Below are 18,527 nucleotides of genomic sequence, written 5' to 3' on the forward strand. Positions count from 1 at the left end.
AGGAGGGGGGAGAAGAGAGAAGGGGCACATCTATAAAGGAGGGGCGAGAAGAGAGAGGGGGGACATCTATAAAGGAGGGGGGAGAAGAGAGAGGGGGACATCTATAAAGGAGGGGGGAGAAGAGAGAGGGGGCACATCTATAAAGGAGGGGGGAGAAGAGAGAGGGGGGACATCTATAAAGGAGGGGGGAGAAGAGAGAGGGGGCACATCTATAAAGGAGGGGGGAGAAGAGAGAGGGGGGACATCTATAAAGGAGGGGGGACATCTATAAAGGAGGGGGGAGAAGAGAGAGGGGGCCATCTATAAAGGAGGGGGGAGAAGAGAGAGGGGGGACATCTATAAAGGAGGGGGGGAGAAGAGAGAGGGGGGACATTTATAAAGGAGGGGGGAGAAGAGAGAGGGGGGACATCTATAAAGGAGGGGGGAGAAGAGAGAGGGGGCACATCTATAAAGGAGGGGGGAGAAGAGAGAGGGGGGGACATCTATAAAGGAGGGGGGACATCTATAAAGGAGGGGGGAGAAGAGAGAGGGGGGACATCTATAAAGGAGGGGGGAGAAGAGAGAGGGGGGGACATCTATAAAGGAGGGGGGAGAAGAGAGAGGGGGGACATCTATAAAGGAGGGGGGAGAAGAGAGAGGGGGGACATCTATAAAGGAGGGGGGAGAAGAGAGAGGGGGCACATCTATAAAGGAGGGGGGAGAAGAGAGAGGGGGGACATCTATAAAGGAGGGGGGACATCTATAAAGGAGGGGGGAGAAGAGAGAGGGGGCCATCTATAAAGGAGGGGGGAGAAGAGAGAGGGGGGACATCTATAAAGGAGGGGGGGAGAAGAGAGAGGGGGGACATTTATAAAGGAGGGGGGAGAAGAGAGAGGGGGGACATCTATAAAGGAGGGGGGAGAAGAGAGAGGGGGCACATCTATAAAGGAGGGGGGAGAAGAGAGAGGGGGGGACATCTATAAAGGAGGGGGGACATCTATAAAGGAGGGGGGAGAAGAGAGAGGGGGGACATCTATAAAGGAGGGGGGAGAAGAGAGAGGGGGGACATCTATAAAGGAGGGGGGAGAAGAGAGAGAGGGGGGACATCTATAAAGGAGGGGGGAGAAGAGAGAGGGGGACATCTATAAAGGAGGGGGGAGAAGAGAGAGGGGGACATCTATAAAGGAGGGGGGGGGAGAAGAGAGAGGGGGCCATCTATAAAGGAGGGGGGAGAAGTGAGAGGGGCCATCTATAAGGGAGGGGGAGAAGAGAGAGGGGGCCATCTATAAGGGAGGGGGAGAAGAGACTGTATGAGGTGATAGTGATATATGTACAGTGGAAGTTATTTAGTAGCAGCGGTGGTGTTAGTCAGTATGTGATGGTATTAGTCAATGTGCGGTGGTATTAGCCAGTGTGCGGTGGTATTAGTCAGTGTGCGGTGGTATTAGTCAGTGTGCGGTGGTATTAGTCAGTGTGTGGTGGTATTAGTCAGTGTGTGGTGGTATTAGTCAGTATGTGTTGGTGGTGTTAAACTGAGCACAGTGACCGAGGGCAGAAGCAGTCTGTCTCTGTACACTGTGTAGTGGTGACAACCTGTAACTGCAGCTCAGCTACACAGTACAGAGACAGAAGCTTCTGACCCCATTTACTGTGCTATTATCTGTAATTCCAGTCATGGCCGTGATGATACAACATGTAGCCGCGCTGCACTCACAACATCGTCTCATAACCTATCACCGCACGGCGAGTGGGCCTGTGTGCTCGGAAATGCCAGGGCTGATTTTTAGTCCCAGTCCGGCCCTGATGGTGGGTTGTACCTGGTGAGTTTTTTACTGGTGAGGCTTCACATACAGTAAAGTACTGTATAAGACTGCTGGAGTGCATATACAGTGCAGTAGTAGTACCGTCAGTGCACCACCATCTCTCATACATTAGTGTGGGGGTGGGGGGGGACTCTATACAGTAATGGATAAATGAGGAGTTAGTGACTACTGTAATATAATTGCAGGTTTTGTTGAATATTTCTTGTGTATAATGTCCTGTACAGTATATAGTGCTGCTCTGAAATGTCCTGTACAGTACAGTGTTGCTCTGTACTGTACTGTAGTGATTAAACTGGGCACTTATCAATGTAATATATGGGTACTGTAGGTAATTATTAGTGGGTGCTGGAACCAATTAAACACAATTACATTATTTTTTATGGGAAGACATTGCTTGGTTCTCAAACTGCCTTCCGGAACCAATTAAGTTTGAGAACCGAGGTACCACTGTATAGGCAAACAAGGCAACATATAAATTAGTAACCCATAGTTACTAATATGGTATGTTCACATATTTCAGCATAATTGTTGTAGAAAAATATATATATATATATATAGTAGATACATGCCAATAGGGATGCTTCTTCAAGATATACATAGATTTCTGCAAGCACTATTCAGTTCAATAGGCAGTTGCAGAAATTTCCACAAATCTGTTACATGTGAATACATCCTAATGCCTTACTGCCTTTCCAGAGTAACAGGTGCAAAAAACAAGTAGCAAACAACTACACAGAATGTACAGTGACCATGTACTGTAAGTTGTAGTTTGTGTTTTTGGCTATGGTCCCACACAGTATTTTTGCTCAGTATTTTGCAACCAAAACCAAGAGTGGATTGAAAACACAAAAAGGCTATGTTCCCACACTGTTGTAATTGAGTGAATGACCATCAATTAATGGCAAATAATGGCCGTTATTTCTAAACCAAAATAAAAGTAATTATTTGTCATTAAATGGCAGCTATCCATTAAATTTCAACAGTGTGTGAACATAGCCTTTCTGTGTTTTCAATCCACTCCTGGTTTTGGTTGAAAAATACTGACCAAAATACTGAGCAAAAATACTGTGTGGGAACATAGCCTTTGTAAGTATTTCAGATTTTTCCAGTTAAACATTTAGTACTTCATTAAAAACTACCTAAACAACCACCTCATCAGCCTACAACCTACAATAACCCCACTACACTACCATATAATCAGCTTCTACCTTCACTTACTGTCTCCTTCCCATTACCTCTAAGCATTAGTGGACAGGGTCCTCTGTATCATTCTGTCACTTGTTTTTGTCTTCAATCCCCCTTTCCTATGTGCAGCATCTTGGAATTAATGGTGCTTTAAACAAAATAAGTAAAAGGTAACTCTGCAAGATGTGATACATGGCAGATCTTTCAGAGGCTGAGTGGGTGTGAGAAAAGTAAAAAAAGGAAATTGAGTAAAAATAAAATGTTTTCTTTTACTTACCAAAAGTGGCAGAGATGTTAACAAGGACAACAAGTAGCAGGGCAGGATGGAAGGCTGTCATGTCTGCCTTTAATAGAACACATGAACCTTGATCCACTTCTCTCTGGTGTTGAACAGGTAGTGATCTCAGAGAATGCTGAATATAAAGCCTCTTCCAGTCCCAAGTAGAGGGGTCTACATGTGAGAGGTGAAATAAGAACCCAAATAGACACAAAAAGGAACTGGAGACAACTCAAATTGTAAAACAACACTAACAGTTTATGTGTGTGACTTTTTTTTTTTTTTTTTTTTTTCATTTTTTAGTTACTTGCTATAGACAGCTTTTTTCCCCCCTTCTTTTGCTTCCCTGCCTTGTTTTGCATGCCATCCTTGTTTTCTTATTCCTATATGAGAGCTCCTAATTCACAGATGTGCCACTTACTGTTTTACATGCAAATGCCATCATAACTCTTTTTACTGGGATTTTACAACGTTTATCACAGACACCTGTGAAAGCATTCTTTTTTTATAACATTGTACTCATTTTGGTTTATTTATTTTTTTTTTTTCTGTTAATTGTTCTTTCCCTTTTTCTTCTGTAAACTGAATGTTTTTACATGCACAGGCTGCTCTGTTTGGCTTGGTCCATCAGAGAAGGTGTCTGGTGGCTCAATTTCTATCTCCCTTCCTTAGTCTTCAAGTTGATCACACACATTTCTGGTGAGTACCGCCATTTCTTTATCTCTTCACCTTCCTACACTGACAGACTCACTTTCTCTGTTCCATGCCACAATTAATTGTCTAAAATTTCCTAACACATTATGATAAGATATATAGCTGTCTGTGGATGGATACCTTGCTTAGGTGGTTTCCTTAATTGGAGACATTCCTTGGCTTGGTTGTTCCTTCCCGGAGGAAGGTCTGGCTAGTCCACTGACGTCGAGACACGTGATGGTGTCTCTGCAGTGTTCTTTTGCATATTTGATTTCCCAGGGGGCAATGTTCAAGAATACACTGACGTTGAGACACATGATGGTGTCTCTGCGGTGTTTTGGTTGATCTCCCTGAGGTCAACCAGCGTCCTTTTGCATTTCATGATGACAGTCATGATAATACAATTAATGGGTGTTGGTATGAAATACCATTTGTTATTTGGGCTCAAAATTATATCAGTAAACGAACAAAAAAAAATGTTGTGTGAACATAGCCCTATACTGTAATTCTAAACATTCCGCTTACCTTTGGCCAATGCCAGACTGGGTTGCCATGAGGAAATGAGTAACCCAGACTGGGTTGCCACCAGAGGAAATTATTCTCAGGGTGCATCCAATTCCTGTACAGATAGGGCGCCATGTATGAAACTTTGTAAATGCTGCCCTAAAAATAGGGATGGGGCTTTATTTAACCCCTTCAAGACCAAGGTCATTCATGCTAGGATGACAGGGCCAAACTAGTGCAATGTTCCTCCCCGCCTTCTAAGAGCCATAGGGCTTTTATTTTTCCACCTACAGAGCTGGTTGAGGGTGTCATATTTTGCGCCATGATCTCTACTTTTTATTAATATCATATTAGTGTAACAGAAAATTTTTGATCGCTTTTTATTATTTTTTTTTAAATAATTTTAAAAATTAGCAATCCTGGTACTTTTTTTTTTTTTTTTTTTACTACACTTTTTTTTTTACACTTTTTTTCACTTGAAAACATGCAATCATTAGATTGCATATACTGATCTATGCTATGCCATAGCATAACATAGATCAGTATTATCGGGGATCTATGAAAGCCTGAAAGCAGACCCTATGCACAGATCGCCAAACCGTCAGGATGGAGGTAAAAGGATTACCCCCGCCCATCGGTACATGCGATCAGGACCCCCACCGCATGGCTGCAGGGGTCCTAATCACTCAGTGACAGGAGTTTCTCCTGTCACTGAGTACCTATATCACAGCATTTAAGGGGTTAATGAGAGGCAACTGTGGGATCGCAGCTCCTTTCATTATCCTTGGCTCCCTGGACACTGATATGCGGGACGGCTCTCATTGCAGTGGTCCTGCATACATCTACAGCCCCTTCAGTCAGGAACGTGGATATATACGTTCCTGCGGCACTTGGTATGTGCATTAGGAATGTATATCTACATATTGCTGACGTGAAGAGGTCAAGGTCGGAGTCTTTGTAAATGTCCCTGAAAGTGTGCAACATGCATACTGTACCATATGAGCACTAAGGTGTCGGTCATCTTGTTCTCACTAAACTAAGGCTGAACTAAAAAAAAGAATGAAAAATACAGACTAAAATCCATGTGCTCCATTTTATTCAGGAGCTTTAGATCCATGTTTCCAGCCTTCTTTTGAACCATAAAACGTGTTATAAAAAGAAAAAAATCATATCATCCTCAATACACACAATTTCCTTATGTCACATGGCTGTTATTAGAGATGAGCGAACTGTTCGGACTTTTGGTACGAAAGCAGTTCGCTCTCTCGTCATGCCTGTGATCCCGGCTGCATAGCTGCGCTCCCGGGAATATGTGGTCAGGATATTCCAGGGAATCGATGTTGAAATCACTGAAATATCCTGGCTGCATATTCGCGGGAATCGCAACTATGCGGCCCGAATCACAGGCATGACGAGAGAGCGCCTATACCGCCGGACCAAAAGTCCGATGGTCCGCTCATCTCTAGCTGTTATATCAGCAGGTTCTTGTTGCTGTTGGTGGCTTGCAGAATACAGCCACCCAAAGGACTCTAATTAATAATTACAATGAAAACACCAGTTTTTTTGTCAGGTTTCTCTTTAATATCAAGATATAGAAACATTTACTCTTATATTTTGTAATGTTTTACAAAGGCTAGTTGAGTCCAGAGATAGTTGCTACCTGTTCTATATCTTCCATTGTAAGTTTAAGAAGATCATCTTCTGCAGTGGGAAAGTTTGAAGCTGGATGGGGAGTGTAGCTCTTAGACAAGTGCTTCCTCCAGCTCTTATTGTTCAGACCCTGATCAATCAAAACATTTGACAAGTTTCTAGGAAATAAAAACAAAAAAAACAATGGCCAAAAAACGGTTAGCCACGGCAGCCTGCGAACTGCACAGTGTGAACAAGTGTTAGTGGAGTGCTGGCTATTTCTTAAAGGGAATCTGTCAGCTCCTGGGCCCTACCTGAGATGCTGACAGTGTGTTGTAGCTGGCAGCCCCCAGTGAGCTTGGTGCCTTTTTGGTAATTTTCCATGCAGCGGATTATATACAATTTTATGTTTCCTACTGTACTAAAGAGTCAAAGAGTAGTTGTTCGTGCCACACTCTGTCATGCCTCCTCCTCCCTCTTCATGAATAATCAATGCTGGCTGGCCTCCTGCTCGCTCAGCTGTCAGAATGCAGATCAGTCCTCTGTAGGCAGTTTATGTCTGAAAGAAACACTCAGGTATAATTGAATCTCTGCTCTCAAATATGTTGGAGCTGTGGTCTAGGGGTAACTCAACTGTCTAGAGACCTGGCAGCAGTTTATTCTCTGGTTCAAATCCTCTGATGGCAATTAAATAGATGTCTTTTTTGTCTCATTATTGTTTCATTTGAAGGCTATGTTCACACGCAGTATTTTTGCTTTGTATTTTGGTCTGTATTTTGTAACCAAAACCAGGAGTGGATTGAGATCACAGAAAGGCTATGTTCTCACACTGTTGAAATTGAGCGGATGGCCATCATTTAATGGCAAATATTGGACGTTGTTTTAAAATAACAGAAATTATTTGCCATTAAATGGCAGCCATCCACTCAATTTCAACAGTGTGTGAACATAGCCTTTCTGTGTTTTTAATCCAATTCTGGTTTTGGTTGCAAAATACTGACCAAAATACTGAGCAAAAATACTGTGTGTGAACATAGCCTTAAAAATTATACAATAATGAGGAAAACATAAATAAATATATTTCATTCCCACCAGGGGATTTGAACTGTCTAGGTCTACTAGACAGGATAGTTACCCCTGGACCACAGCTTCAACTATAGCTGAGTGTTTCGTTTAGACTTAAACTTCCTACAGTGGACTGATCTGCAATCAAAGACACTGGCTGACAGCTGAGCGAGCAGGAGGCTGGGCAACACTGATTAGGGAGGAGGAAGGAATGGTGAGGTGTGCCAGAGTGTGGCACAAACAAGTCCTATTTGCATCTTCAGTACAGTAGGAGATATGAAATTGTGCATAATCCACTGCACGGAAAATTACCAAAACGCACCATGCTCACTAGGGGACTGCCAACTACAGCACACTTTAAGCACCTTAGATAGGGCCTGGGAGCTGACAGATTCCCTTTAAGTCTCTAGGAAATTTCAAAACTTTTTAAAGTGGCAGGGACACTAAAAAAAATTCAGGAAACTTTCATTGCACAAGTGAGTCATATATACTTTTTGCCGTACAGTGTGTAGAATATGAGATATTGCAGCAATCAGTCATGTAGTTGAGTGTATTTAGTATCTTTGCCTTTACAAAAATGTGCATTATTATTGATGTGGTCCTAAATAGAGATGAGCGAACCTTGAGCATGCTCGAGTTCATCCGAACCCGATCGTTCAGCATTTGATTAGGGATGGCTACTGAAGTTGGATAAAGCTCTAAGGTTGTTTGGAAAACATGGATACAGCCAATGACTATATCCATGTTTTCCACATAGCCTTAGGGCTTTATCCAACTTCAGCAGCCACCGCTAATCAAATGCCGAACGATCGGGTTCAGATGGATTCGAGCATGCTCAAGGTTCGCTCATCTCTAGAACATACCCATAGATATAATCTCTCTAGAACCCCCTTTATGAGCTGCTCAACAAGAAAAGATTCTACTTAGAGATGAGCGAACTTCGAGCATGTTCGAGTCCATCCGAACCCAATCATTCGGCATTTGATTAGCAGGGGCTGCTGAAGTTGGATAAAGTTAAAAGGTTGTCTGGAAAACATGGATACAGCCAATGACTATATCCATGTTTTCCACATAGCCTTAGGGCTTTATCCAACTTCAGAAGCCCCCGCTAATCAAATGTTGAGCGCTCGGGTTCGGATGAACTCGAGCATGCTCGAGGTTCGCTCATCTCTAGTCCTAAAGATAAAAAATATATTCATATGACTCCTGCAGTTTTTACAGACTTGAAATTCTTAATAATTTTATTATTTTATTTCCATTTCTCTAGCTATGTATACTGCTATTTTATTTTCAAGGCTGGCTACACATTAATGACAGGATGGCAGTGTGTGCCACCTACAGTAGGTAGTAGACTGGTCATTGGCAGTGACCTAGTGACATTTTAAACCTGCATTTCTTTATACATTTCCTTTTGGTTGTATATATTCCAAACTGCACAAGCCCAATGCCTTCTTTTTTATTAAAAACACACCATATAGAGCATAGTACAGAAATTTGCATTACATTTATTAACAGGTTGAAGTTTTGAAAGGTAGTTTATTCTAAAGCTCCTTTACATATTCTGTCCCAGGAAACTTTGGTAGGTTCAAGTCAAACTTCTTCTGTATATCATAAGGCAAAAATCTCCCAGCGATAAAGTGGTGCTTCCCGGAAAAATGAATGGCACACATCTTGGGGGCAGACAAAGAAATGAGTACTTCAGGATTAATGCCCTCAGAATTTCCAGCCTCTACATCCCATCCTGCCAGACATACAGATCAGCATTATTAATCAAATACTACAAATACAGCACAAATGTGTGCAAACATATATGGATGGACAGATGGATGGATGGATATTAAATATATAGTTTAATTTTGGAAGGATATATCCCCTTCAAAATAAACAATACAGTCTAGTGTCTTCTTGGGTTATAACTAGAGAGGAGCGCAACTTGATATAAAAAAAAGCAAGCAAATACATTTCGTTGAATGCAAATTTAAACAGAATAGAAATATAGCAAAGCAAAAAATAAGTTGCAACAAAAATAAGTATAGATTCTATGAAGAACTATATTGATTTAATCACTGCAAAGATTGCTTTCCTTTCTTGCCAATTCCTTTATGTAGCAGTAATGTGGTACACTGTTACTATATCATTCTTTATGGTATGTAGCATGTGTTTCTCTGCTCAGTACAATATAGTTAGGTAGAAAAGGAATTCACAATCCTCTTTTGCCCTTAGATTCTTTGGATCCATCTTCTGAATTCACCCTTTCTTCCTGCTCTTGAATGGATTTCCAGATGCAGCCTGGCAAGCGTTTGTTTTCTCATGACATCATGTCTACTGCCTCTCTTCTCATAGCTCATTACTCCAGAGAGTGCCATCAAAACCAGAAGGACGGACCCCATAATACTGACCTGTGCTCTCCTAAATCAGTAAACTTGTAAACATCAACTTTTTTCCTAGTTAGGTCATTTAACAAACCATTAAGTTTAGGTAGCTATAGAGGAAAACATGTTGGGCCTTGCACACTTGGGCCATTGAGCTCTTTTTACATGGTTAACAATATTTTAATCTAAGTAGAATATCTCAACTTCATTTTAAACTGTGAAAAGCTAAATTGGGAAATGTTTTCTTTCGCTGGTAGAATAAACTCTCCGTCTATGGCTAGTTGCCACTGCCTCAATAGCTTGTATGAAGCTGAGTCTATATAAAAAGATCACTATTTATCACAAGCAAAGTTCTTTAGTCAAGCACACGTAAAATGAAACAAAGAGCAGGGGTGTGACCGAGCAAGCAGCCAGGAAAGACGTGCTTTACCATCTCTCTTATCCTCACAATCCCATTCTTCCCACACTTTCCATCCTTCACCATCTCAAACCTCCTTAATCTTCTGCTCTGTACCCCGTCAAATGACAGTGAGAAGCCGGAGAGACTCCCCAAACCGGACTACTGCTGCAGCCTACAATACCTCTGGATTATGGTCTCTGGAGAGTGGTGGTGAAAGGGCCTTTCCAATTTGTGTGTTTGACAGGATTATCCATCTAAACTCTCTAGAAGCAGCCCTGGGAAGCTTCAAGAATGAATTGACGGGTAGCAGGTTAGCAGTGCATTATACTCATGGACTATATTCCTTTCTTCAGCAGGAACTCCTCCACCTGAAGGTAGCTGCTGTACTCCTCATCATTAGAACATACTTGCCATCTTACACTACTGCCCCCTAAACTGATGAAATACCATGTGAGTACCCAAGCAGGACCTGCCCTGTAATACTGACCAGTACCGTAACTGCCACAGAGGCAGACCACACCACTGCTTTTGGGGCCAGCGCATCAGGAGGCCCAGTAACTGGCTTCTCCAATAGACGGGGCCCCCGAGCCTGCATCATTTGCCTCCCCCCGATGCTGCAAATCTCTGCAAATGCTCCTGACGAGTGTGTTGTGTCTCCAGCCACAAGAGGCCTCTCTCCCTCAATGCTTTGGCCACCAGAGTACTGAGGGACGGAGGACTGAACAGCGAGAGAAGATGCGAGAGTCAAGTGATTATGAGTCACTCACAGAAGATGTCCCCTGTGAGTCACTGGATAAAAATGCACTGTATGAGGTGATATTGGTCTTTCTACTGTGGATTTTATTCAACAGTGGTGGAATTAGTTGGTATGTGGTGGTATCAGTAATTATGTTGTGGTAATATTTGTCTCTCTGTTGGCATTATTGGTCTTAATAAACTGGATTTGATCAGTAACAGTAGTGGTCATTGTATGACAGTAATATCTGCCCCATGTATACTGGTATTATTGGTCTCTTTATGCAGGATTTGGTCAGTAAAAGTATGGTACTAATAATTATGGTCTCAATAGTTGATCTTTATTTACTGGTATTATTTGGTAGCTGAATGACTAATGTTTTCAATGTTATTATGCATGGAAAATTGTCTTATCTTTGTTGAGAAGGGTCCTTTTAAAGGGAATATGTTATCAGAAAATTACTTTTTGTTTAAATAATGTTTTATGTTAAATATATTAAGAATTTTTATGACATTTTATGACATTTCCATTTTTCCATCTATATTATAAAATAATCCTAAAATCTTCCCGTTTTCAGTCTCACCACTGGGGCTAAAACTAAGCTGAGACTTCCTGTTGTGTAAATGGTTATAGGAGGAGGTAGCTGTAAAGTTATCTGTACAGCATTGCAACAGCATGTGACACCAGTAGATAGAGGAAACAATAGCAGCTCCCTGTGCAATGGCCTCTTCAAAGGTCATAGAGTGCGCTCAGCAATGTTTCACATTTATCTTAAGGGGACAGAGTTTGTCTATTGTTGTCTATGGCCATGAGGCTTGCTGTCAAGCATATTACTAAATAATGTTAAAAGGAGCTTAGGCAAAATGGCAGCCCTGAGTGGCAGGCATGATTCTGATTAGAATAAAAGAACAACTTGTTTGATGTAAGACCCACCGAGGCTCTGAGATACTCACAACCAACGTCTAAAAGAAAAACTGTTTTTCTTGTCTATAGCAACCAATCAGAGCGCAGCTTGGACAAGTGAGGCCCATTTACATCAACTTGTAATCTAAATCTATTTTATTTTATTTTAAATCTAATCTAAACGTAACACTACATTAGCGGAGAAGAAAGATGCGGGGGCACTCACCGTTTAGATGCGTAGACTTTATTTCATGTGTGCTTTAAAATACAGCAGGTAACATCTGAAGCGGGTGCAGACGCCAAACACTATACACACGAGCTCGTGTGTATAGTGTTTGGTGTCTGCACCCGCTTCAGATGTTACCTGCTGTATTTTAAAGCACACATGAAATAAAGTCTACGCATCTAAACGGTGAGTGCCCCCGCATCTTTCTTCTCCGCTAATGTAGATTTGTTAAAGTACCGTTTATTTTCAAAAGGGGAGCACCCCGTGGGCGAGACATCTCATCCAAAGCTTCAAGACGTGTTAGCCTGATAATCCACCTGTGCCCAGTGAGTAGTGCCGGTACTATATGCCTATAAGAAGGTTTTTAATCTAAACGTAAATCGTAAAGCGATCGCTGACCGACAGTGTGGAGATAGTGTAGGGACCCATGTGAACCAGGAGACCGGCATGTGGTACATGGGGCAATATGGTTTGATCAAATTATATACCAACATCCTGGCATTGGTTTTTAAATGTAGCCCAGTGGCATTAGTGTCAGCCATAGGTGTGATGTGATGAGCTTCATTCTCTCCATGTCGTAAATCTGAATATTATAACTTTTTACAATGATATCTTGTATTAAAAATGTTCTTTTCACATCGTACAGTGTTTTGATATGGATGGTAAAATAAAATTTCAGCATCTCACCTGAAGGAATGTCCAGACTAATAATTGGGATCTTTATCTGTTTAATTGTTGCCAAAATTGTTACCCATGGTTCTTTCAATTCCCCAGTGTCTTCTTCAATGCCCAGGACTGCATCCACCACCAAATTGTATGCATCATTGATTAGCTGCACCTGAAAAATAAAATATAAGAAGCAACTGCCCATACTTACAATGATACTCTTTATTTTAAGCGTTTTTGTTAAGCAGTTCGACAGCTGTCTTTGTGGACGGCCATGATTTTAAGGTCCGTAGTTTCAAAATAACGTCTGTTATTTGATCTCAAAATGATGGCCATCAATAAAGACAGCCACCTAACGGCTTTTAAAAGATGTGTGAACCTAGCCTAAAGTAATTGTATGTGAAATATTATATTATATTATTGTTATTATTATTATTATTATTTTCATCTCATTCTTACTTCTGTTGGAAGGTAAGACAGGAAAGGAATGTCCATCTTCTCACACTGAATTGTCAAGTCCTTGTAGACACTATCAACAGATCTCTTAGGATAGAATATTGTTGGTTCATAGTCCTAGAAAAGAAAATCTCAAGATTTTATTACAAGTAAAAAGACAGCAGTTACCATCCCTGCTGGTGTCCAACTACATAATATAATTATTCAATTAAGAGGCAAAAATAGATGTTCTATGTTAATGAAGAGCCATGTTATATGCCTGAAACCCTGCGGACATGTAAAGCAGTTTAATTAGATTTAGACATTTGTCCTATGGAATGAATAAGCAATGAACAGCAAATACTTTAATTATTTAAAAATAAAACGAAGAGAAAAAAAAAAAAACTGTTTTGTGCAGTACGGAATGTTGCTACCCAATATAGACAGAATTATTCCCACTGCTGAAAAACATTGATAAGTGTAGCTATTAAAGAAATTTGAAACTCTATAACAAAAACTGAAGGTGGAAGACTGTATAGATTTCCTGGCATCATGCTAAAAAGGACATTTAGAAGGGTCATTCTGAACTGCACTCAGACCTCAATGCTCCTCCTTGATGCCCTCCCAAATTACAGTTTAATCAGTCAATCATTTTATTCTTTATAGGCATTCTATACATTGTATGGTTTAGAAACCAATTTTCAAATAAAGGGGAGATATATATTGTTGACTTTTTATCAATGCAGCCAGAGCAGGTAGTAGCTACATTGGGTAAAGGGAACATCAGACAGGGTCGGTACAATCAGGCAGGCAGGCAGGAGATGGCCTAGGGCGCCATCTGGTGGTGAATTACAGTTGGCGCTATTCTATCCACCACATAGGGGCCTCCACAAGCCTGAACCCGGTAGCCGGGTTTGTGGTAGAAAAGCAAACAGTATAGGATGCACAACATCACTTACACTGTGTGTATCGTCCACTGTCTGCTGCTGTCCCTGAGGTTGCCCTGGCTGTCGGGTCCGGGGGATGGGGTAGGAGAGGACACACAGCACAAGCCTGTACAGCGTCATCAACAGAAAGGCCCCCTGCAGAGCTGTCTCCACTGCCTGACTATGGCTGTCCTTATCTGAGGTCCTGACCCTGCACAGCCAGGATGTCTGCCAGTGAGACCAGTATCAAGGAGGTTAGTGTATAACTGAGCATGTGTGTGCATGTTTGTGTGAGTGAGTGAGTGAGTGAGGGTGCATGTATCTATGTATGTATGAGTGTGTATGTATGTATGTATGTGTGTATGTGTGAGTGAGTGAGGGTGCATGTATCTATGTATGTATGAATGTATGTATGTATGTGTGTATGTATGAGTGAGTGAGGGTGCATGTATGTATGTGTGAGTGTGTGTGTGTGTGTGTATGTATGTGTGTGTGAACAAGTGAGGGTGCATGTATGTATGTATGTATGTGTGTATGTATGAGTGAGTGAGTGAGGGTGCATGTATGAGTGAGTGTGCATGTATCTATGTATGTGTGAGTGAGAGAGTGAGGGTGCATGTATGTATGATTGAGTGAGGGTGCATGTATTTATGTATGAGTGAGTGAGGGTGCATGTATGTAAGTATGTGTGAATGAGTGTGCATGTATGTATGATTGAGTGAGGGTGCATGTATGTGTGTATAAGTAAGTGAGGGTGTATGTGAGTGTATGTATGTACGTATGAGTGAGGGTGCATGTATGTATGCATGGGCACAATTTGCCTTCTTTGCCTAGCGCACCAGAACTCCTTGTCCCGACCCTGATATCGGATTGGTTATGCTGTTCTAACTGAGGGTCCCATAATACAGCAACAGAAACAATCTTTTCACCTGTCTGTAACTTATGCTAAATGTAGGATACAAACACTTATGCTTAAAAGTGCACAGCACATTGTTAGCATTGCTGCTCTCACCCATTTGTTGATAATTGACAGATTTCTCCCTATGTATAATTTACAAGTAGAGGTAAACAAACATGATTGTTTGAACTGACTATTCACTCGAATATCCCAGTACCTGAAAGTACTTGAACAAGTACCGCATGCTCAAATAAAATTAATAGTCTCCTCCCTGCATGTTTGGCGGCTTTAAAGGAGAAGTCAAGTGATGGGGTAAAAAGTAATTATGGACAGGCTATGGTGGGATAATAAAAAAGACACTATGCTTACCACTTTCAGTGCCTACACTGCACGGCATCACAGAGCTCCTGGACCCCGCTGGCTGTCATCTTCTTCCCAGTTCTGGGCATGTCACGACCTGGGTTCCACATCACAGATGGGTAGAATTTAGCCCGCTCAGCCAATCAGTGACTGCAGCGTTGTCCCACCCCAGTCACTGACTGGCTGAGCGGGACATCCGTCAGCCAGGTCATAACGTAGCCAGTGGGAATCTCAGAAGGCAGCCGGCGGGGTCCAGTAGTGGGACACGGCTCTGTGCAGGCACCGGGACAGATGACTATAACTTTTTTAATTCCCCCCCCCCACACTCCCTGACTGTAATGATTTTTTACTTCTTGGCTGGACTTCTCCTTTAATCAGCCAATAAACATGCGGTCTCCAGATGCTAAAATCGCGTGTGGTCTGTTAGCTTACAGTGGACAGAGAAGGTAAAGGGCATAAATTGGCTAGTAGTCCATACAATTCCATTTAATATACCAGTATTGTATATGGCAAACAGCTCACTGGTCTCAGGGACACCAGCCAAAAAGACACGGCTGGTATTTCCCTGGTCATATTATCAGACCCGAAATTGAGTTGTATATTGACTGAAGGGGCCACTTAATATGGTGGTTTTGGTGGTCTCCATACAAGAGCCATTCCTTTGCTAGGTCCTTCCCTTAAGGGATATCTGGCTTGTGCCATGTTTTGAGACTCGTAACTGAGGCTCTCCGGACCTTTTTGCACATTGATGTTTTGCAGGGGGCAATGCACATAGGATTTCACTGTATTGAGCACTTTAACCAGCCATAACAATCTAAGCAGTGTCATAGTGTGACAGTCTAGTGGCGGCGACTAAGTATACGACATGTAATCTGTGTTAATACAACACAATACCAAAACATGGGAAAAACGAATGTAAAAAGACGAAGATGTGGGCATATTGATGAGGGTGCAGGCACAAATCATGGGCGTGTTGAAAGAGAGCCTGCTGCTGAGGCACAACAACACCATGGCTTATGCTCCTGGTTAGCAGGGGAATGCAGTGCACCACTACTTAGTGCAGAGAAGCGCAAGCAGGTGTTGATGTGGCAGGCCATAGCAAGTGGTCCTGCAAGTGTTGCCTGGAGCACCGCTCACGGAGGAGGAGGCTTTCTGCAGTGTGGCATTTCTTTGATGAAAGTGCTGAAGACAAACTATTTTGTAAATTGTGCCGTTCGAAGATAATCAGTGGAGCCACCATCATCAGGCTGACACCACCAGCACGCACCGTCACATGTCAGCAAAGCACAGAAGTAGCCGGAATGTAGGCCATTCTCCTCAATGAGCACTTTTCTCCCGCCTTGCACCCACAATTTTTGAGAGGGTCACAAGAAGCTCTCACCCCCACAATTTTTGAGAGGGTCACAACAGACTCTTATCCACAATTGTTAACAAGGTCACAACAGGCTCCTACCCACAATTCTAATGAGGGTTACAACAGGCTCTTACCCACACTTATAAGGTGGGTCACAACATGCTCTTTTCTACAATTTTTACAGGGTCACCACTAGGCTCTCTTCCCCAATTATGAAAAAGGTCGCCACCAGGCTCTTGTACAAAATTTTTACAGTATGTGCATGAGGCCCTCCTTTATGTGTAATGAAGGGTGTATGGGATTCCTTTTTTTCTTTCAATTTTTGACAGCCCTTGCACTTGATAGTTACCAGTGGGTGTAGTTTGAGTTCCCCCTTGTCTATGGCATATACAGTTGTCAGAGCTGACGGTTGTGAGAGGGAACTAAGGTGAGAGATGGGACAGCTTTTCCTTTCCTTTTTGGGTCATATACAAGTAAATGTCCAGGAAAGAGTGCTTCCTCCCTTTTTCCCACTTTAAATTGGACTTTATCTTGGGTGTTGGTGCACAATAGTGTCAGTATGTAAAAGGGGCATAATTCAGGGGCCTGGGAGTCTTCAGTGTGTCCATGCATGCTCCCCCTTTTGTGCCAGGTCCATTTCCATGGTGTTGACATCACTTTCTGTGGTTTTCAAGTGCACTAGACACCCTCCTCTCTGCCTTGAGTCTTGAGTCTTTCATTAACTTTAATTGGGTTCGTTACTAGGATCAAGCACTTCAGCTCCAGAAAATACTTGACTCGCGTAACGAGTTTTGGAGCATTTTAGTATTCGCTCAGCTCTGTTTACAAGCAATAACTAACATCTAGTACACAGGTGTCAAACAGTGGCCCTCCAGCTGTTGCAAAACTACAATTCCCATCATGCCTGGGCACCTAAACCTTTGGCTGTAGCTGTCCAGGCTTGAGCTGTCCAATGGGAATTGTAGTTTTGCAACAGCTGGAGGCCCTTGAGTTTCACATCCCTGATCTAGTAAATGCTGTAATATACTGTATGGCTCCAAGTTTTGAGCTAATAATGAAGCGGGTATGGTAAAATTTTGTACAATACATTAGAGATTTTGACTCATTTGGTCAAGTACAACTGTATTTTATCAGTTTTCTCAGTTTGTGCCTTTAAAAAACTATTTACTCCCCACAAATAATTATGGTATTGGTACAATAAATTAAAATGGAGTGGATTATAAATGACTAAATAAATATTGTTAAAGCGGTTTTTATTGTTTAAAGCTAAGAAGAATTTACAGATAGAACAATTAAATCATTTTCAATCCTAAACAGAACCCAAATAATTATAAAGTGATTGACAATAATTTACTACTAAAATTGTAAAGCAAAATGGTCAAACTTACAAAGGTTCTAAAATTAGAGATGAGCAAACTTTTAAAAGTTTGGTTCAGCAGGTTCGACAAACTTTGAAGCTAATTTTGGCTTTGTCCGAAAAACAGATAAACGATTGCATGCATTTAGCTGTTTAAGTGTGGTTTAGCAAGTTTGCTCATCACTAGAGATGAGCGAACCTGGAGCATGCTCCAGTCCATCCGAACCGGAACTTTCGCATTTGATTAGCGGTGGCTGCTGAAGTTGGATAAAGCCCTAAGGCTATGTGGAAAACATGGATATAGTCATTGGCTGTATCCATGTTTTCCAGACAACCTTAGAGCTTTATCCAAGTTCAGCAGCCCCCGCTTATCAAATGCCGAAAGTTCGGGTTCGGATGGACTCGAAGAACCCGGTTCGCTTATCTCTACTCATCACTACTTACAGTACTTGTCCACGCTGCCCTGGTGTTCCCCACTGATCACAACCACTTCAACTTTCCGACTTAGACGACAGTGACAGAGTGCTCAGCCAATCACTGGTCACATTGCTATCCTGTCTCCGTCAGTCAGTAATTGGCTGAGCGGGCTGTCACTCAGAAGATGGCTGAGCAGGCTGTCATTCTCTGCTCAGTAAGAAAGTAGAGGCGGCTGCAACCAGTGGGGGACACCAGAGACCCGTAGATGGACACTGGGGTAAACATAGGTCCTTTTTTTCTTTTCTATTCGTATAAGGCTATG

The 18,527-nt window shown here is 42.1% G+C and overlaps 2 protein-coding genes across 2 annotated transcripts in view; both read right to left on the reverse strand.

Moving 5' to 3' along the window:
• Positions 1-3,096, reverse strand: part of CILP2 (cartilage intermediate layer protein 2) — a 41,691-nt gene extending 38,595 nt beyond the window's left edge. The window contains exon 1 of the mRNA XM_069964403.1: positions 3,038-3,096. Coding sequence (XP_069820504.1) covers positions 3,038-3,047 — 10 coding nt within the window. The 5' untranslated portion in view covers positions 3,048-3,096. The remainder of the gene's footprint in view (positions 1-3,037) is intronic.
• Positions 3,097-8,649: 5,553 nt separating this feature from the next.
• Positions 8,650-18,527, reverse strand: part of YJEFN3 (YjeF N-terminal domain containing 3) — a 102,920-nt gene continuing 93,042 nt past the window's right edge. The window contains exons 4-6 of the mRNA XM_069963501.1: positions 12,918-13,031; positions 12,480-12,630; positions 8,650-8,896 (exon numbers count right to left, since the gene is read on the reverse strand). Coding sequence (XP_069819602.1) covers positions 8,697-8,896; positions 12,480-12,630; positions 12,918-13,031 — 465 coding nt within the window. The 3' untranslated portion in view covers positions 8,650-8,696. The remainder of the gene's footprint in view (positions 8,897-12,479; positions 12,631-12,917; positions 13,032-18,527) is intronic.

Source organism: Dendropsophus ebraccatus, chromosome 3, assembly GCF_027789765.1.
Source record: "Dendropsophus ebraccatus isolate aDenEbr1 chromosome 3, aDenEbr1.pat, whole genome shotgun sequence".
Lineage (NCBI taxonomy): Eukaryota > Metazoa > Chordata > Amphibia > Anura > Hylidae > Dendropsophus > Dendropsophus ebraccatus.